Source organism: Argentina silus, assembly GCF_951799395.1.
Source record: "Argentina silus genome assembly, contig: scaffold_43, whole genome shotgun sequence".
Taxonomy (NCBI): domain Eukaryota; kingdom Metazoa; phylum Chordata; class Actinopteri; order Argentiniformes; family Argentinidae; genus Argentina; species Argentina silus.
The window spans coordinates 512,702-533,885 of NW_028152657.1; the positions used below are offsets into that span (position 1 = coordinate 512,702).

Consider the following 21,184-nt stretch of genomic DNA (forward strand, 5'->3'; position numbering starts at 1 on the left):
TTAAGAAACTCTTCTTAATTTTGTTATTTCTACTCAGTATTTTTGTTTTCAGAGTACTAATTAAAATTAAGTAGAACTAACTAAAACATATTTGTTACGTTTAACAGAAAACATTTAATTTCTTAGCAAGACAATGTTCACTTTAAATTAACTTAACTTATTTAAGTTCAATATACTTAAATATTTCACTTAGTTGTAACTTAAAATTCCATGAACGTGATATTTAATAATACAATAAATTGTATTAAGTAGCTTTGACTACAAAATACAAACATACTTTGAGTAAACATTAAAAACAGACTTACATAATTTAAATACAAGTTATACAGACAAGAAATACAGTCTTTTATTAAGTAACAGCAAGTAACAGCAAAGTGACAGTGCAAGTACCTTTGGAAAATGGCAAGAGGATTATCACTTCTAGAAGTGGACAATGAACTCCTTTCATGGTACAGGTAAGTTTTATCATGATACTGATATACATCGTGAACATTTTTAAACAAAAATCTTGTGGTTTTAAATACCCGACAAGTCAAGGCATTTCATCACACTGATGCCAAAATTATAGTAATCCAATATTGCCATAACCATTATGTATATAAAAATAAAAGGAATTAGATGCTTATGAACATGGCAATATATCTGATCGTTAACTGTCACCATATATAGGATATCTCCAACCCTATTCACTTCCATACAGTACAAACACTCCAACATTAACATCAAAAATACAGTACTGGTAGTACTTATAAAACAGTGCAAAGGCCTAAGGAAATGGCCGGAGGAAAGAACCACCACATTTATGAGTGGACAAACAGATATGTGAATACACAATTTTTCTGGGGGGAGAAAAAGAAAAATCATCCCTACTTCAACACCAAAACCGGGCCAGAACTCTGCTCACAGGACGCAGTGGGGGAAAAGTCACTGTTGATGCACGACACTGATGGTGAGGATGTCATACAACTTCCTGTAAAAAAAACCGAACTATCCCTTTAAAATCCAATATTATCATAAACAGTTCTGTTCATTGATCATCACCCATACATTAACGATATCACAGAAATGGCTACAGCAGTACAAACAGTATAGCAAAAATGAACGCACTACTAAGAAGCTACTTGTTTTACATTACTCCAAAACATAAACTGTTTTCCAAAAAAATATATTTGTACTGCTGTAGCCATTTCTGTTATACACAGAAATAACAGAAATGGCTATACATGTTATACAGTACAAACACTACATCAAAAATCACTTTTGAACAGTAACACATTCAAAATTCACTGAGAATACTGTCGAAACATATCTCTAAGAGGTTTTTGAAAAAAGAAAAAAAAAGTCTATCAAGTAAAGGAGCAACCTTGTTTTTGTTTGTCCATACACTTGAAATTACTCCACTGCCAAAATGGCATTTTTAAGGCTCAACACCCTAGGCTTCAGCTTCCCATCCTCCAGGGAGTCCAGGCCCATCAAGACTTTCTGGGTAAAGTCAAATGTATTGGCCAAGGCTTTTGGGTAACTTAGATGCAGCGCATAAATCAGTGCAAAAAGCATGACAAATGCGTCAGCGATTGTGGGGAGATCAATAACCATGTTACCCTCAAGCACGACTGCAATCCTCTCTGGGCAGAAGAATGTGGCATCTGTTGAATTGGCACTGATCAAGAGGAGCCCAACTGGTATGTCGTCGATGTTTGGTTCATCAGACTGCGACATCTGCAGACAAGAACAGAGATGTTACCTGTGACCCCAAACTGCCTCAGCTATTTCCCAAAGATACTTAACAGCCACTATGTATGTATGTATGTATGTATGTATGTATGTGTGTATATAAGCTCTTATCTTGAGTAACCAGGTCATGCTTTCTGGAAAGAAACATATCCTTTGAGTTTTTCAAATTTACTCACTAGATTTTCTAGATTCGAGTAACAGAAAAAATGTAACTCTTTGACCAAAAATAATATACTGACATCCCATAATATACTTACATCCCATTGCTTCAGAAATCCGGAGTCATTCTCCTGCAAATATGCAGGGAGAGCACGGAGGACAGCAGCACGTCTGACATAGACGTCAACTTGTTCCTTGGGTGTGAGAACATATTCTTGCTTTACTATGGCTGGTAGACAGCATAGCCACACAACACTGTAATATAACAATGAGCCCTCCTATGTCTTTAGAGGTCAGAGTCCTACCAAATATAAAGAAAACTCTACTGTAGCGTCATTATCAAGCACCAAGAAGCTTACACAACGTACCTGGAGGTCATAAATCCTGAAGATCTCACTGAGGACTTCTGCTACTTTCCCTGTGCGTGCAGCTTTCTTCCTGAACAAGCTCAGAAAACGGGGGGTGTGTTGATCCAACTCAGCATAGAAGCAGTTCTTCAGGTTGATGTTTGAGATTCTGTGAAACTCTGCACAGATCTGTAAAAAAAATAAAATGACTGTTTAAATCAGAGTATTGTATATGTGTCCTTTCCGAGAAGGAAAAATAAGACACATGGCAATGGAAACTGCCACACTAATGCCTGTACACTGACATACTATGGCCACTTGTTAGCTTTTGGAGAAAAATTAATCTATATTAGAGGAAGACTGTTTAAGTTCTCACCGACACAGCCACACAAAATAATTATATTTAATACATCTACTCAAATGTGTGTTGTAAGAAACATATTACCTGTGACTCAATTTTGAGGGCAGGCCAGCGTTCCAGGATCTCACCGACAAGTGGCTCATCACCGATGACCTCTTTGCGCCGCAGGGCAAAGGTGGTCTGCATCAACTTTCCAATCAGGAGAAGGTTCTTGTCACTCATCTTCACTTCATCCACGATTTGGAGTCTCATTTGTTCAAGGCTTGCAGCATCTTCACCTCTTGGGAAATTAGGGAGGAAATTCACCTCTGCCCTCTTTGCTCTTTTGATGTTAGCATGGGGAGCTTGTCTGTCTGGGTTGTTTCTGCTCCTCTTCCCAGAATTTACAACTACCTCAAAAATCCCTGCACGACTCAACTTACTGCGGTAGTTTCCCATTTTAAACTTCAGACTATTTTTCCAACCATACCATCCTGTCTGAGATCCTGGCTCTTTAAGACAGGGATGCTTGGTAACAAGTGCTTCTGCTACCACTGACAAGTGCTTATCCTCAGGGTATGCTGTGAAGCTATGCATTTTGTTAGCAAGGCTCTCAAGAATATCATGCTTTTGTCCCTTAGATAATCTAAGAGTTCTCCCTGTTCTCTCATATGTAGCATTTCCTTCACCAAGTAAGAATTCTACGTCATGAGAAAAAGTTGGCACTGGAAAAACATCAGGCCATCTTTCAGCCCTGGCTGGAGTCATAGCATGAGGCAATATTATTGTGTCATCTGATGCTACTGAACTGGCATCACTCTCGGACCTGATCACTTTCAGTACAGCCTTCTGTGGAAGTTCTTCAATGTCTACAAGTGAACATAACTGCCCATCAAAATCTGGATCTTGGTATGCTAGGCTAAAGTCTTCGTCTAGCCTAAACTTTTCTTTCATCATCATTTTTAGCTCATCCACAGATTCTGGACGTGAACTTAAAGTCATCTTTCTAACAATGTCTGGGGAGGTATGGACATGAAGAAGGAAGTTTTGAGCTGCCATTTCCTATCATTAAGAAGGAAAAGAGAGACAGAATTCATTAATGAGAACCATTTGGCTGAAAAGAATTGCCAACAATTTCCTTCATGTTTCAGTTTTCAACGAAAATCATTGTTTATGATTGGTGCAAGTCATTATTTCAAGCAGAGGGCACTGTTTCAAGGGACTGTATAATAGAGCTGGGCAATGTAAGGATATCATGATATGAGACCAGATATGGTCATATGGTGATATGGCATAAGTTTTGTCATTTCCTGGTTTAAAGGCTGCATTACAATCTGATCTAGCTGTTCTATTATTTCCCTGTACCCACTTAGTCATTATATCCTAATTACTGATAATTATTTATCAAAACTCATTGTGTAAATATTTTGTGAAAGCACAAACAATCATCCCTACAATATTGTTGAAATATTAATAGGGGTATTTTGTCAAAATATCTTGATATTTGATTTTGTCCATATTGCCCAGCACTATGGTACAGTACAGGTGCCTGCTTCTAAATACATTTTAATGCTGCAAGTCTCTGATCAAAATAAATCTTTTTTGCGTCAACATCAAATGCCCATCAATAATGTATGCTGTGTGGCTTACTGTGTCATTTAAGTCTGACAGCTGATGCACAAAGAAGTTGCCTGTAGATGTCAGCTCAAATGATCTTAAATGCTCAATGTACCAGCACTCGAAGTCCCTGCAAAGAAAAGACACAGAGTTGTTCACAAGCAGTACATGTTCAATTCTGCTGAATTTTGGAAGTCCTCCAGTCTGGCCTGCAGAAACAAACATTCCTTTTGCAAACTCTGTGCCATTTATGGAGACCTTTGATGTACTGTATATGTTTTGGCTGTCTGTCTTTGTCTGTATGAAGTCTTTGGCCACTTGTGGCAGTGTTTGGACTTGGACCGAGGTGACACTTGAGGCTTGTGTGTGGGGTCTGAAAAAAGATGGCGCATTGAGGTGATATGCCATCATATGCTGATGCCTGGTTGCAAGAGTTTTCAAGACATTCTTGAAATTCTGTGTGTCGTGTATCACCCTCTTGAAAAACCGATGTTTCCCCTCAAACCTCATGGTCCACAGGTTAACAAGTGGCCCAAAACGCTTTGTCAGTTCTGGGTAATGCTCAATGTAATGATGTTTGGGTCGGAGCTTAAAGTCTGGAAACACTGCTTGAAGACCCTGTCTGTGATCACTTATTTTAGCCTGCATGTACTGGATGGATTCCTCTGTGAAAGATGGGGACAACACCAGCTGCACAATGTCTTTCAGGTCCATCAATATGGCCCATGTTTCATCTCCTTCAGGAACTTTACTTCCTACCATAAGAGGCAATAACCTCAGCAGAGTGGAATTTTCATGCCCATTCCCACCAATGCTTAATTTGGCAGCAAAAGTTTTTGGGATTGGATGTGGTTTGTCAAGCCTATCAGAGTGCTGATATGGAAATGTGCGAATCTTTGTGTTTAGATATTCAAGTGTGAAGTACTTCAGACGAATCATCTCACGGATGCACAAGGCCAACTCCACTGGCACAATACCCTCAAAAAGGTTGTGAAGTATATCAGGCGGGAAACCAGAAATCGGATGAAAATGCTGCAATGTCTTACTGAGAGCGCACTCACCCTTAACGCCAAAATGAGACACATTTTCTCCTTGCACAACATTCTGCACATGAAGATCATGGCAGGTCCCTGTTCTCATGGAAAACTCTCCTTCAGAAACTTCTTTGGACTGTATCTGAGCTGCAGTACAGACACAAAATCTGCAGGTGTAATCTCCTCTGAAGCACTGTACAAAGCCTGCAAGACCATGAGCAGCCAAATTATCAGCTGCAACACACATGACAGTGCCTTTTACACATTGGCCGACAGGTTCAATAAAGATGCCATCCTGCTCAAGAGTTCTCAAATCTTTCAACAAAGGTGAAAGGACACTTTCATAACCGCAACTCTGCAAATCAGGTACTTTGCACAGCAGAGCTAGCTGTATGACATGAAGGCTGGACCGATACATACTGGGTACATTGGCTAGCAACCAGTATACTGCACAAAGCTTGTGGATCTTCCTAGCTGTGCCTAAAGGATTAGCTAGCTCAATGTCATCCACATACAAAATCAGTGACAACTTCAACTCTCCTGTTGCTGACAACAATGGATTTTCTTTGAAATATGTTCCATCTTCATGAGACATGTACATTCCAGGTGGTGATGGTTTAGCTTCTTGAATCTTGTCAAGAAGATCTGTATTTTTAAACATTATTTGAAGCATCTGTAGTACTGGAACATACACTGCTGTGTGCCCAGTGGAATCCACAGCATACTGTACTGGCATTACCAGAGGGTAGTTACTCCTTACAAATGCTTTCCTCCGCTTAGCAGTGGACAACTCTGCACCCTCAGCAGTAGTGCTGACAAAAACATTACTTTTCATGACAGCTTCCACAATTTCATTAAGAAGAGCATCATTTATAGACTGACTATGCTCTCCTAAAACCTCGATGATTGAGTCTCTCACAAGGGGTTTGGACAATGTGAATATTAGTGCCAAATTTTCAATTATGTTTTGTATCGCCATCTCTGATACATGCAGAACACTGTGCATTTTCAAGAACAAAGAAGCCAAGTTGTTTCTCAGTTGAGCTTGCAATTCACCACTGTCAAATCCAGACTCAGGAGGATTACACTCTGGAGCATCCAGCTCAAGAAAAGAGGGACCAGCTTCATCAGATTCATCTTGGCTCTGAACTGGTTGGCAGTCAGTTTCTGTCAAGATAATCTCGGTCTTAAAAGCTGAGACTTCACAGTCTGGATGAGTCCTACTTTTGTGAGCATTGAAGGAGGAATACACATTAGTACGGTAGTGACAATTTGTGAATGGACAATCCACCATCTCATTCTGTTTTAAATGTGTCCTTAAATGACTAAGAAGAGTTTTGTCATTAAAAGGTTGTTTGATTTTACACACAGCACAGACAAATGACACACATCCCACCAGATTGTCACTTTGCACTACTGTCTGAGTATGTAACCGGGTTAAGTGAGTTTTCAATGCATTTAATGAATGAAATGTGCAGACACAGTCATCATAGAGACAAGGCAATGGACTGACTGAGGAGAAATTGCTATGATGCAAACGATAGTGTTCAAGCAACTGTGTCCTTTTATCAAAGACAGTAGCACAAAGTTTGCACCTCCAAGCCATTGCAAAACCAAAATTATCCCAAAGATTTACGACTCTAACATATAGAATGAAAACGGGGCGAAGTTTTACATGACATTATGTTCAGTAGACATACCAGATTGAAGGCCCTGTTGCTTCAGTTTCAGCCTGCAGAGAGAGAGAGAGAGAGACAGACAGACAGAAAGAGAGAATTAAAAGTTAGACAGGCTGCAACCTTTATTACTGAAACAGGCATGCTAAGTAAAAATGTTGTCACATGCCGCTGTTTAATGGTGGAAAAAGTTTAAAGTATGCACAATTAATGAAAGATAACGTTAATACTGTCCACTTCAGTGGAGGAACAAATTAAAATACTGGTTTCAACTTTTGAATTTTTTTCCACTTTTACTGAGGCAGATATGCTAACCGCTGTTCTAGGTTTGAACTGAGACATATGCATTTAATGAACAAAGTAATTCAACGCAAATTATGAAATGCAAACCAAGATATAACTCACCAGAGCAGGACGACCAAGGAAAATCTAAGATGATAGATGTTCCGCAAGCGCGTGTGGCAGTAATGGCGGACAAACTTACAGTTTGGCCGGAGAGGCACGTCGAAGCACGTAAGGACGTATGTGACGTCATCACGTGGATTAAGAGTTGCTGTCAGATGATTTGAGTACAATACATCATAATCATCAAAGAAGTAAATGACTGTAAACTTAAAACTGGAAATTTGTTAAAATGACTCAGCCCGTTTGTGTTGAAACAGTTCGTTTTTAAATTATGAGTTAATACATCTCATCTTTTTTAACCAGCTTGTACTGTTCGGTTTTACAGTGTAGGTGAATTCATCAGATCTGTTTGAAACATTGCATTTTATCCATGCACGACGACTACTTAGATACTCGCAGCACAGTTGCCTCATATAAATTGCCCATGAGCGCGGAGCTTGTCTTTGTCACTGTAGCAACTTTGCTCCATCAGCGGGAGAAGGCGGTTCGACGCCCCTGTAAGCACATGTTTCTCTAATTCCTTTGTTTCAGGCAAGCCACTGTGACGTCAGACGCCTTTACGCATACAGCTTTGCGATGCTTAGACAGTAATAACATAATTCATGTTTACATTTCTTTAATTTTCGACGCATTGTCGTTATTCGTGACGCATCAATGACCAATTGATTATATGGCAATGCAATGAAAAAAGCGTGTGGAAAACAGTGTTAATGACAGATTTGAGAAGCACATTTCTTCAATGTTGGCCGCAGGGCATTCCTGTGCAGGTGACAATGGTAATTTTTCAAAACGACAAGGATATTTAAACACATGATTATTTGTTTGCTGTGCTCTATGGCCTCTGCTACAGACCTCATCGAAATGACACTTAGATATCTTAGGGTGTACATATCAAGTCTTCCCAAATGGTCTAGCGGATAGGAATCTGCCTTGTCACGCAGGGCGGCCCGGGTTCGATTCCCGTCATGGCAAAGGATTTTTGTAGAAAAATAAAATGAGTCCCAACGTGTGCAACAGAACAGTTCGAAATCTCGTTACATTTGCATCGTCATGAACATGACTTATATCAGGCTAGCTAATTTTTTCTTTGTTCATTTTAAGTGTAGAAACAATATTTCGTTTGTGACCATTTTTTTCTGCCGTTTTGACAACAGGCTCATGACTAAAGAACACAAGGCTGTCTGCTGATTGACGCTTGACTGTAGATTTTCGCTTTGTGTCAAAAGAACTTCCTAACGCACACTTTTTCAAAGTAGGTGAATTCATCAGATCTGTTTGAAACATTGCATTTTATCCATGCACGACGACTGCTTAGATACTCGCAGCACAGTTGCCCCATATAAATTGCCCATGAGCGCGGAGCTTGTCTTTGTCACTGTAGCAACTTTGCTCCATCAGCGGGAGAAGGCGGTTCGACGCCCCTGTAAGCACATGTTTCTCTAATTCCTTTGTTTCAGGCAAGCCACTGTGACGTCAGACGCCTTTACGCATACAGCTTTGCGATGCTTAGACAGTAATAACATAATTCATGTTTACATTTCTTTAATTTTCGACGCATTGTCGTTATTTGTGACGCATCAATGACCAATTGATTATATGGCAATGCAATGAAAAAAGCGTGTGGAAAACAGTGTTAATGACAGATTTGAGAAGCACATTTCTTCAATGTTGGCCGCATGGCATTCCTGTGCAGGTGACAATGGTAATTTTTCAAAACGACAAGGATATTTAAACACATGATTATTTGTTTGCTGTGCTCTATGGCCTCTGCTACAGACCTCATCGAAATGACACTTAGATATCTTAGGGTGTACATATCAAGTCTTCCCAAATGGTCTAGCGGATAGGAATCTGCCTTGTTACGCAGGGCGGCCCGGGTTCGATTCCCGTCTTGGCAAAGGATTTTTGTAGAAAAATAAAATGAGTCCCAACGTGTGCAACAGAACAGTTCGAAATCTCGTTACATTTGCATCGTCATGAACATGACTTATATCAGGCTAGCTCATTTTTTCTTTGTTCATTTTAAGTGTAGAAACAATATTTCGTTTGTGAACATTTTTTTCTGCCGTTTTGACAACAGGCTCATGACTAAAGAACACACGGCTGTCTGCTGATTGACGCTTGACTGTAGATTTTCGCTTTGTGTCAAAAGAACTCCCTAACGCACACTTTTTCAAAGTAGGTGAATTCATCAGATCTGTTTGAAACATTGCATTTTATCCATGCACGACGACTACTTAGATACTCGCAGCACAGTTGCCTCATATAAATTGCCCATGAGCGCGGAGCTTGTCTTTGTCGCTGTAGCAACTTTGCTCCATCAGCGGGAGAAGGCGGTTCGACGCCCCTGTAAGCACATGTTTCTCTAATTCCTTTGTTTCAGGCAAGCCACTGTGACGTCAGACGCCTTTACGCATACAGCTTTGCGATGCTTAGATAGTAATAACATAATTCATGTTTACATTTCTTTAATTTTCGACGCATTGTCGTTATTCGTGACGCATCAATGACCAATTGATTATATGGCAATGCAATGAAAAAAGCGTGTGGAAAACAGTGTTAATGACAGATTTGAGAAGCACATTTCTTCAATGTTGGCCGCAGGGCATTCCTGTGCAGGTGACAATGGTAATTTTTCAAAACGACAAGGATATTTAAACACATGATTATTTGTTTGCTGTGCTCTATGGCCTCTGCTACAGACCTCATCGAAATGACACTTAGATATCTTAGGGTGTACATATCAAGTCTTCCCAAATGGTCTAGCGGATAGGAATCTGCCTTGTCACGCAGGGCGGCCCGGGTTCGATTCCCGTCATGGCAAAGGATTTTTGTAGAAAAATAAAATGAGTCCCAACGTGTGCAACAGAACAGTTCGATATCTCGTTATATTTGCATCGTCATGAACATGACTTATATCAGGCTAGCTAATTTTTTCTTTGTTCATTTTAAGTGTAGAAACAATATTTCGTTTGTGAACATTTTTTTCTGCCGTTTTGACAACAGGCTCATTACTAAAGAACACACGACTGTCTGCTGATTGACGCTTGACTGTAGATTTTCGCTTTGTGTCAAAAGAACTCCCTAACGCACACTTTTTCAAAGTAGGTGAATTCATCAGATCTGTTTGAAACATTGCATTTTATCCATGCACGACGACTACTTAGATACTCGCAGCACAGTTGCCTCATATAAATTGCCCATGAGCGCGGAGCTTGTCTTTGTCACTGTAGCAACTTTGCTCCATCAGCGGGAGAAGGCGGTTCGACGCCCCTGTAAGCACATGTTTCTCTAATTCCTTTGTTTCAGGCAAGCCACTGTGACGTCAGACGCCTTTACGCATACAGCTTTGCGATGCTTAGACAGTAATAACATAATTCATGTTTACATTTCTTTAATTTTCGACGCATTGTCGTTATTCGTGACGCATCAATGACCAATTGATTATATGGCAATGCAATGAAAAAAGCGTGTGGAAAACAGTGTTAATGACAGATTTGAGAAGCACATTTCTTCAATGTTGGCCGCAGGGCATTCCTGTGCAGGTGACAATGGTAATTTTTCAAAACGACAAGGATATTTAAACACATGATTATTTGTTTGCTGTGCTCTATGGCCTCTGCTACAGACCTCATCGAAATGACACTTAGATATCTTAGGGTGTACATATCAAGTCTTCCCAAATGGTCTAGCGGATAGGAATCTGCCTTGTCACGCAGGGCGGCCCGGGTTCGATTCCCGTCATGGCAAAGGATTTTTGTAGAAAAATAAAATGAGTCCCAACGTGTGCAACAGAACAGTTCGAAATCTCGTTACATTTGCATCGTCATGAACATGACTTATATCAGGCTAGCTAATTTTTTCTTTGTTCATTTTAAGTGTAGAAACAATATTTCGTTTGTGACCATTTTTTTCTGCCGTTTTGACAACAGGCTCATGACTAAAGAACACAAGGCTGTCTGCTGATTGACGCTTGACTGTAGATTTTCGCTTTGTGTCAAAAGAACTTCCTAACGCACACTTTTTCAAAGTAGGTGAATTCATCAGATCTGTTTGAAACATTGCATTTTATCCATGCACGACGACTGCTTAGATACTCGCAGCACAGTTGCCCCATATAAATTGCCCATGAGCGCGGAGCTTGTCTTTGTCACTGTAGCAACTTTGCTCCATCAGCGGGAGAAGGCGGTTCGACGCCCCTGTAAGCACATGTTTCTCTAATTCCTTTGTTTCAGGCAAGCCACTGTGACGTCAGACGCCTTTACGCATACAGCTTTGCGATGCTTAGACAGTAATAACATAATTCATGTTTACATTTCTTTAATTTTCGACGCATTGTCGTTATTTGTGACGCATCAATGACCAATTGATTATATGGCAATGCAATGAAAAAAGCGTGTGGAAAACAGTGTTAATGACAGATTTGAGAAGCACATTTCTTCAATGTTGGCCGCAGGGCATTCCTGTGCAGGTGACAATGGTAATTTTTCAAAACGACAAGGATATTTAAACACATGATTATTTGTTTGCTGTGCTCTATGGCCTCTGCTACAGACCTCATCGAAATGACACTTAGATATCTTAGGGTGTACATATCAAGTCTTCCCAAATGGTCTAGCGGATAGGAATCTGCCTTGTCACGCAGGGCGGCCCGGGTTCGATTCCCGTCATGGCAAAGGATTTTTGTAGAAAAATAAAATGAGTCCCAACGTGTGCAACAGAACAGTTCGATATCTCGTTACATTTGCATCGTCATGAACATGACTTATATCAGGCTAGCTAATTTTTTCTTTGTTCATTTTAAGTGTAGAAACAATATTTCGTTTGTGAACATTTTTTTCTGCCGTTTTGACAACAGGCTCATTACTAAAGAACACACGACTGTCTGCTGATTGACGCTTGACTGTAGATTTTCGCTTTGTGTCAAAAGAACTCCCTAACGCACACTTTTTCAAAGTAGGTGAATTCATCAGATCTGTTTGAAACATTGCATTTTATCCATGCAAGACGACTACTTAGATACTCGCAGCACAGTTGCCTCATATAAATTGCCCATGAGCGCGGAGCTTGTCTTTGTCACTGTAGCAACTTTGCTCCATCAGCGGGAGAAGGCGGTTCGACGCCCCTGGAAGCACATGTTTCTCTAATTCCTTTGTTTCAGGCAAGCCACTGTGACGTCAGACGCCTTTACGCATACAGCTTTGCGATGCTTAGACAGTAATAACATAATTCATGTTTACATTTCTTTAATTTTCGACGCATTGTCGTTATTCGTGACGCATCAATGACCAATTGATTATATGGCAATGCAATGAAAAAAGCGTGTGGAAAACAGTGTTAATGACAGATTTGAGAAGCACATTTCTTCAATGTTGGCCGCAGGGCATTCCTGTGCAGGTGACAATGGTAATTTTTCAAAACGACAAGGATATTTAAACACATGATTATTTGTTTGCTGTGCTCTATGGCCTCTGCTACAGACCTCATCGAAATGACACTTAGATATCTTAGGGTGTACATATCAAGTCTTCCCAAATGGTCTAGCGGATAGGAATCTGCCTTGTCACGCAGGGCGGCCCGGGTTCGATTGCCGTCATGGCAATGGATTTTTGTAGAAAAATAAAATGAGTCCCAACGTGTGCAACAGAACAGTTCGATATCTCGTTACATTTGCATCGTCATGAACATGACTTATATCAGGCTAGCTAATTTTTTCTTTGTTCATTTTAAGTGTAGAAACAATATTTCGTTTGTGAACATTTTTTTCTGCCGTTTTGACAACAGGCTCATTACTAAAGAACACACGACTGTCTGCTGATTGACGCTTGACTGTAGATTTTCGCTTTGTGTCAAAAGAACTTCCTAACGCACACTTTTTCAAAGTAGGTGAATTCATCAGATCTGTTTGAAACATTGCATTTTATCCATGCACGACGACTACTTAGATACTCGCAGCACAGTTGCCTCATATAAATTGCCCATGAGCGCGGAGCTTGTCTTTGTCACTGTAGCAACTTTGCTCCATCAGCGGGAGAAGGCGGTTCGACGCCCCTGTAAGCACATGTTTCTCTAATTCCTTTGTTTCAGGCAAGCCACTGTGACGTCAGACGCCTTTACGCATACAGCTTTGCGATGCTTAGACAGTAATAACATAATTCATGTTTACATTTCTTTAATTTTCGACGCATTGTCGTTATTCGTGACGCATCAATGACCAATTGATTATATGGCAATGCAATGAAAAAAGCGTGTGGAAAACAGTGTTAATGACAGATTTGAGAAGCACATTTCTTCAATGTTGGCCGCAGGGCATTCCTGTGCAGGTGACAATGGTAATTTTTCAAAACGACAAGGATATTTAAACACATGATTATTTGTTTGCTATGCTCTATGGCCTCTGCTACAGACCTCATCGAAATGACACTTAGATATCTTAGGGTGTACATATCAAGTCTTCCCAAATGGTCTAGCGGATAGGCATCTACCTTGTAACGCAGGGCGGCCTGGGTTCGATTCCCGTCATGGCAAATGTTTTTTGTAGAAAAATAAAATGAGTCCCAACGTGTGCAACAGAACAGTTCGAAATCTCGTTACATTTGCATCGTCATGAACATGACTTATATCAGGCTAGCTAATTTTTTCTTTGTTCATTTTAAGTGTAGAAACAATATTTCGTTTGTGAACATTTTCTTCTGCCGTTTTGACAACATGCTCATTACTAAAGAACACACGGCTGTCTGCTGATTGACGCTTGACTGTAGATTTTCGCTTTGTGTCAAAAGAACTCCCTAACGCACACTTTTTCAAAGTAGGTGAATTCATCAGATCTGTTTGAAACATTGCATTTTATCCATGCACGACGACTACTTAGATACTCGCAGCACAGTTGCCTCATATAAATTGCCCATGAGCGCGGAGCTTGTCTTTGTCACTGTAGCAACTTTGCTCCATCAGCGGGAGAAGGCGCTTCGACGCCCCTGTAAGCACATGTTTCTCTAATTCCTTTGTTTCAGGCAAGCCACTGTGACGTCAGACGCCTTTACGCATACAGCTTTGCGATGCTTAGACAGTAATAACATAATTCATGTTTACATTTCTTTAATTTTCGACGCATTGTCGTTATTCGTGACGCATCAATGACCAATTGATTATATGGCAATGCAATGAAAAAAGCGTGTGGAAAACAGTGTTAATGACAGATTTGAGAAGCACATTTCTTCAATGTTGGCACCATGGCATTCCTGTGCAGGTGACAATGGTAATTTTTCAAAACGACAAGGATATTTAAACACATGATTATTTGTTTGCTGTGCTCTATGGCCTCTGCTACAGACCTCATCGAAATGACACTTAGATATCTTAGGGTGTACATATCAAGTTTTCCCAAATGGTCTAGCGGATAGGCATCTACCTTGTAACGCAGGGCGGCCCGGGTTCGATTCCCGTCATGGCAAATGTTTTTTGTAGAAAAATAAAATGAGTCCCAACGTGTGCAACAGAACAGTTCGAAATCTCGTTACATTTGCATCGTCATGAACATGACTTATATCAGGCTAGCTAATTTTTTCTTTGTTCATTTTAAGTGTAGAAACAATATTTCGTTTGTGACCATTTTTTTCTGCCGTTTTGACAACAGGCTCATGACTAAAGAACACACGGCTGTCTGCTGATTGACGCTTGACTGTAGATTTTCGCTTTGTGTCAAAAGAACTTCCTAACGCACACTTTTTCAAAGTAGGTGAATTCATCAGATCTGTTTGAAACATTGCATTTTATCCATGCACGACGACTGCTTAGATACTCGCAGCACAGTTGCCCCATATAAATTGCCCATGAGCGCGGAGCTTGTCTTTGTCACTGTAGCAACTTTGCTCCATCAGCGGGAGAAGGCGGTTCGACGCCCCTGTAAGCACATGTTTCTCTAATTCCTTTGTTTCAGGCAAGCCACTGTGACGTCAGACGCCTTTACGCATACAGCTTTGCGATGCTTAGACAGTAATAACATAATTCATGTTTACATTTCTTTAATTTTCGACGCATTGTCGTTATTCGTGACGCATCAATGACCAATTGATTATATGGCAATGCAATGAAAAAAGCGTGTGGAAAACAGTGTTAATGACAGATTTGAGAAGCACATTTCTTCAATGTTGGCACCATGGCATTCCTGTGCAGGTGACAATGGTAATTTTTCAAAACGACAAGGATATTTAAACACATGATTATTTGTTTGCTGTGCTCTATGGCCTCTGCTACAGACCTCATCGAAATGACACTTAGATATCTTAGGGTGTACATATCAAGTTTTCCCAAATGGTCTAGCGGATAGGCATCTACCTTGTAACGCAGGGCGGCCCGGGTTCGATTCCCGTCATGGCAAATGTTTTTTGTAGAAAAATAAAATGAGTCCCAACGTGTGCAACAGAACAGTTCGAAATCTCGTTACATTTGCATCGTCATGAACATGACTTATATCAGGCTAGCTAATTTTTTCTTTGTTCATTTTAAGTGTAGAAACAATATTTCGTTTGTGACCATTTTTTTCTGCCGTTTTGACAACAGGCTCATGACTAAAGAACACACGGCTGTCTGCTGATTGACGCTTGACTGTAGATTTTCGCTTTGTGTCAAAAGAACTTCCTAACGCACACTTTTTCAAAGTAGGTGAATTCATCAGATCTGTTTGAAACATTGCATTTTATCCATGCACGACGACTGCTTAGATACTCGCAGCACAGTTGCCCCATATAAATTGCCCATGAGCGCGGAGCTTGTCTTTGTCACTGTAGCAACTTTGCTCCATCAGCGGGAGAAGGCGGTTCGACGCCCCTGTAAGCACATGTTTCTCTAATTCCTTTGTTTCAGGCAAGCCACTGTGACGTCAGACGCCTTTACGCATACAGCTTTGCGATGCTTAGACAGTAATAACATAATTCATGTTTACATTTCTTTAATTTTCGACGCATTGTCGTTATTCGTGACGCATCAATGACCAATTGATTATATGGCAATGCAATGAAAAAAGCGTGTGGAAAACAGTGTTAATGACAGATTTGAGAAGCACATTTCTTCAATGTTGGCCGCAGGGCATTCCTGTGCAGGTGACAATGGTAATTTTTCAAAACGACAAGGATATTTAAACACATGATTATTTGTTTGCTATGCTCTATGGCCTCTGCTACAGACCTCATCGAAATGACACTTAGATATCTTAGGGTGTACATATCAAGTCTTCCCAAATGGTCTAGCGGATAGGCATCTACCTTGTAACGCAAGGCGGCCTGGGTTCGATTCCCGTCATGGCAAATGTTTTTTGTAGAAAAATAAAATGAGTCCCAACGTGTGCAACAGAACAGTTCGAAATCTCGTTACATTTGCATCGTCATGAACATGACTTATATCAGGCTAGCTAATTTTTTCTTTGTTCATTTTAAGTGTAGAAACAATATTTCGTTTGTGACCATTTTTTTCTGCCGTTTTGACAACAGGCTCATGACTAAAGAACACACGGCTGTCTGCTGATTGACGCTTGACTGTAGATTTTCGCTTTGTGTCAAAAGAACTTCCTAACGCACACTTTTTCAAAGTAGGTGAATTCATCAGATCTGTTTGAAACATTGCATTTTATCCATGCACGACGACTGCTTAGATACTCGCAGCACAGTTGCCCCATATAAATTGCCCATGAGCGCGGAGCTTGTCTTTGTCACTGTAGCAACTTTGCTCCATCAGCGGGAGAAGGCGGTTTGACGCCCCTGTAAGCACATGTTTCTCTAATTCCTTTGTTTCAGGCAAGCCACTGTGACGTCAGACGCCTTTACGCATACAGCTTTGCGATGCTTAGACAGTAATAACATAATTCATGTTTACATTTCTTTAATTTTCGACGCATTGTCGTTATTCGTGACGCATCAATGACCAATTGATTATATGGCAATGCAATGAAAAAAGCGTGTGGAAAACAGTGTTAATGACAGATTTGAGAAGCACATTTCTTCAATGTTGGCTGCAGGGCATTCCTGTGCAGGTGACAATGGTAATTTTTCAAAACGACAAGGATATTTAAACACATGATTATTTGTTTGCTGTGCTCTATGGCCTCTGCTACAGACCTCATCGAAATGACACTTAGATATCTTAGGGTGTACATATCAAGTCTTCCCAAATGGTCTAGCGGATAGGAATCTGCCTTGTAACGCAGGGCGGCCCGGGTTCGATTCCCGTCTTGGCAAAGGGTTTTTGTAGAAAAATAAAATGAGTCCCAACGTGTGCAACAGAACAGTTCGAAATCTCGTTACATTTGCATCGTCATGAACATGACTTATATCAGGCTAGCTAATTTTTTCTTTGTTCATTTTAAGTGTAGAAACAATATTTCGTTTGTGAACATTTTTTTCTGCCGTTTTGACAACAGGCTCATGACTAAAGAACAAACGGCTGTCTGCTGATTGACGCTTGACTGTAGATTTTCGCTTTGTGTCAAAAGAACTCCCTAACGCACACTTTTTCAAAGTAGGTGAATTCATCAGATCTGTTTGAAACATTGCATTTTATCCATGCACGACGACTACTTAGATACTCGCAGCACAGTTGCCTCATATAAATTGCCCATGAGCGCGGAGCTTGTCTTTGTCACTGTAGCAACTTTGCTCCATCAGCGGGAGAAGGCGGTTCGACGCCCCTGTAAGCACATGTTTCTCTAATTCCTTTGTTTCAGGCAAGCCACTGTGACGTCAGACGCCTTTACGCATACAGCTTTGCGATGCTTAGACAGTAATAACATAATTCATGTTTACATTTCTTTAATTTTCGACGCATTGTCGTTATTCGTGACGCATCAATGACCAATTGATTATATGGCAATGCAATGAAAAAAGCGTGTGGAAAACAGTGTTAATGACAGATTTGAGAAGCACATTTCTTCAATGTTGGCCGCAGGGCATTCCTGTGCAGGTGACAATGGTAATTTTTCAAAACGACAAGGATATTTAAACACATGATTATTTGTTTGCTGTGCTCTATGGCCTCTGCTACAGACCTCATCGAAATGACACTTAGATATCTTAGGGTGTACATATCAAGTCTTCCCAAATGGTCTAGCGGATAGGCATCTACCTTGTAACGCAGGGCGGCCCGGGTTCGATTCCCGTCATGGCAAATGTTTTTTGTAGAAAAATAAAATGAGTCCCAACGTGTGCAACAGAACAGTTCGAAATCTCGTTACATTTGCATCGTCATGAACATGACTTATATCAGGCTAGCTAATTTTTTCTTTGTTCATTTTAAGTGTAGAAACAATATTTCGTTTGTGACCATTTTTTTCTGCCGTTTTGACAACAGGCTCATGACTAAAGAACACACGGCTGTCTGCTGATTGACGCTTGACTGTAGATTTTCGCTTTGTGTCAAAAGAACTTCCTAACGCACACTTTTTCAAAGTAGGTGAATTCATCAGATCTGTTTGAAACATTGCATTTTATCCATGCACGACGACTGCTTAGATACTCGCAGCACAGTTGCCCCATATAAATTGCCCATGAGCGCGGAGCTTGTCTTTGTCACTGTAGCAACTTTGCTCCATCAGCGGGAGAAGGCGGTTCGACGCCCCTGTAAGCACATGTTTCTCTAATTCCTTTGTTTCAGGCAAGCCACTGTGACGTCAGACGCCTTTACGCATACAGCTTTGCGATGCTTAGACAGTAATAACATAATTCATGTTTACATTTCTTTAATTTTCGACGCATTGTCGTTATTCGTGACGCATCAATGACCAATTGATTATATGGCAATGCAATGAAAAAAGCGTGTGGAAAACAGTGTTAATGACAGATTTGAGAAGCACATTTCTTCAATGTTGGCTGCAGGGCATTCCTGTGCAGGTGACAATGGTAATTTTTCAAAACGACAAGGATATTTAAACACATGATTATTTGTTTGCTGTGCTCTATGGCCTCTGCTACAGACCTCATCGAAATGACACTTAGATATCTTAGGGTGTACATATCAAGTCTTCCCAAATGGTCTAGCGGATAGGAATCTGCCTTGTAACGCAGGGCGGCCCGGGTTCGATTCCCGTCTTGGCAAAGGGTTTTTGTAGAAAAATAAAATGAGTCCCAACGTGTGCAACAGAACAGTTCGATATCTCGTTATATTTGCATCGTCATGAACATGACTTATATCAGGCTAGCTAATTTTTTCTTTGTTCATTTTAAGTGTAGAAACAATATTTCGTTTGTGAACATTTTTTTCTGCCGTTTTGACAACAGGCTCATTACTAAAGAACACACGACTGTCTGCTGATTGACGCTTGACTGTAGATTTTCGCTTTGTGTCAAAAGAACTCCCTAACGCACACTTTTTCAAAGTAGGTGAATTCATCAGATCTGTTTGAAACATTGCATTTTATCCATGCACGACGACTACTTAGATACTCGCAGCACAGTTGCCTCATATAAATTGCCCATGAGCGCGGAGCTTGTCTTTGTCACTGTAGCAACTTTGCTCCATCAGCGGGAGAAGGCGCTTCGACGCCCCTGTAAGCACATGTTTCTCTAATTCCTTTGTTTCAGGCAAGCCACTGTGACGTCAGACGCCTTTACGCATACAGCTTTGCGATGCTTAGACAGTAATAACATAATTCATGTTTACATTTCTTTAATTTTCGACGCATTGTCGTTATTCGTGACGCATCAATGACCAATTGATTATATGGCAATGCAATGAAAAAAGCGTGTGGAAAACAGTGTTAATGACAGATTTGAGAAGCACATTTCTTCAATGTTGGCCCCATGGCATTCCTGTGCAGGTGACAATGGTAATTTTTCAAAACGACAAGGATATTTAAACACATGATTATTTGTTTGCTGTGCTCTATGGCCTCTGCTACAGACCTCATCGAAATGACACTTAGATATCTTAGGGTGTACATATCAAGTTTTCCCAAATGGTCTAGCGGATAGGCATCTACCTTGTAACGCAGGGCGGCCCGGGTTCGATTCCCGTCATGGCAAATGTTTTTTGTAGAAAAATAAAATGAGTCCCAACGTGTGCAACAGAACAGTTCGAAATCTCGTTACATTTGCATCGTCATGAACATGACTTATATCAGGCTAGCTAATTTTTTCTTTGTTCATTTTAAGTGTAGAAACAATATTTCGTTTGTGACCATTTTTTTCTGCCGTTTTGACAACAGGCTCATGACTAAAGAACACAAGGCTGTCTGCTGATTGACGCTTGACTGTAGATTTTCGCTTTGTGTCAAAAGAACTTCCTAACGCACACTTTTTCAAAGTAGGTGAATTCATCAGATCTGTTTGAAACATTGCATTTTATCCATGCACGACGACTGCTTAGATACTCGCAGCACAGTTGCCCCATATAAATTGCCCATGAGCGCGGAGCTTGTCTTTGTCACTGTAGCAACTTTGCTCCATCAGCGGGAGAAGGCGGTTCGACGCCCCTGTAAGCACATGTTTCTCTAATTCCTTTGTTTCAGGCAAGCCACTGTGACGTCAGACGCCTTTACGCATACAGCTTTGCGATGCTTAGACAGTAATAACATAATTCATGTTTACATTTCTTTAATTTTCGACGCATTGTCGTTATTCGTGACGCATCAATGACCAATTGATTATATGGCAATGCAATGAAAAAAGCGTGTGGAAAACAGTGTTAATGACAGATTTGAGAAGCACATTTCTTCAATGTTGGCCGCATGGCATTCCTGTGCAGGTGACAATGGTAATTTTTCAAAACGACAAGGATATTTAAACACATGATTATTTGTTTGCTGTGCTCTATGGCCTCTGCTACAGACCTCATCGAAATGACACTTAGATATCTTAGGGTGTACATATCAAGTCTTCCCAAATG

At 40.4% G+C, this 21,184-nt stretch overlaps 1 protein-coding gene across 2 annotated transcripts; it reads right to left on the minus strand.

Moving 5' to 3' along the window:
* Positions 1-347: 347 nt before the first annotated feature.
* On the minus strand, positions 348-7,356 carry LOC310824706 (uncharacterized protein). Of its 2 annotated transcripts, XM_083697967.1 has the most exons (7): positions 7,313-7,356; positions 6,932-6,963; positions 4,231-4,327; positions 2,686-3,642; positions 2,262-2,429; positions 1,992-2,087; positions 348-1,719 (listed from the first exon to the last, which is right to left on the minus strand). In XM_083697967.1, the coding sequence occupies exons 4-7, from the start codon at positions 3,637-3,639 to the stop codon at positions 1,393-1,395; spliced, it is 1,545 nt and encodes a 514-aa protein (XP_083554093.1). In that variant the 5' UTR covers positions 3,640-3,642; positions 4,231-4,327; positions 6,932-6,963; positions 7,313-7,356; the 3' UTR covers positions 348-1,392. The 2 variants fall into 2 exon arrangements, with proteins under 2 accessions (XP_083554093.1, XP_083554092.1); XM_083697966.1 differs by lacking the exons at positions 6,932-6,963; positions 7,313-7,356 and having other exon boundaries at positions 4,231-4,484.
* Between the last annotated feature and the right edge of the window lie 13,828 nt (positions 7,357-21,184).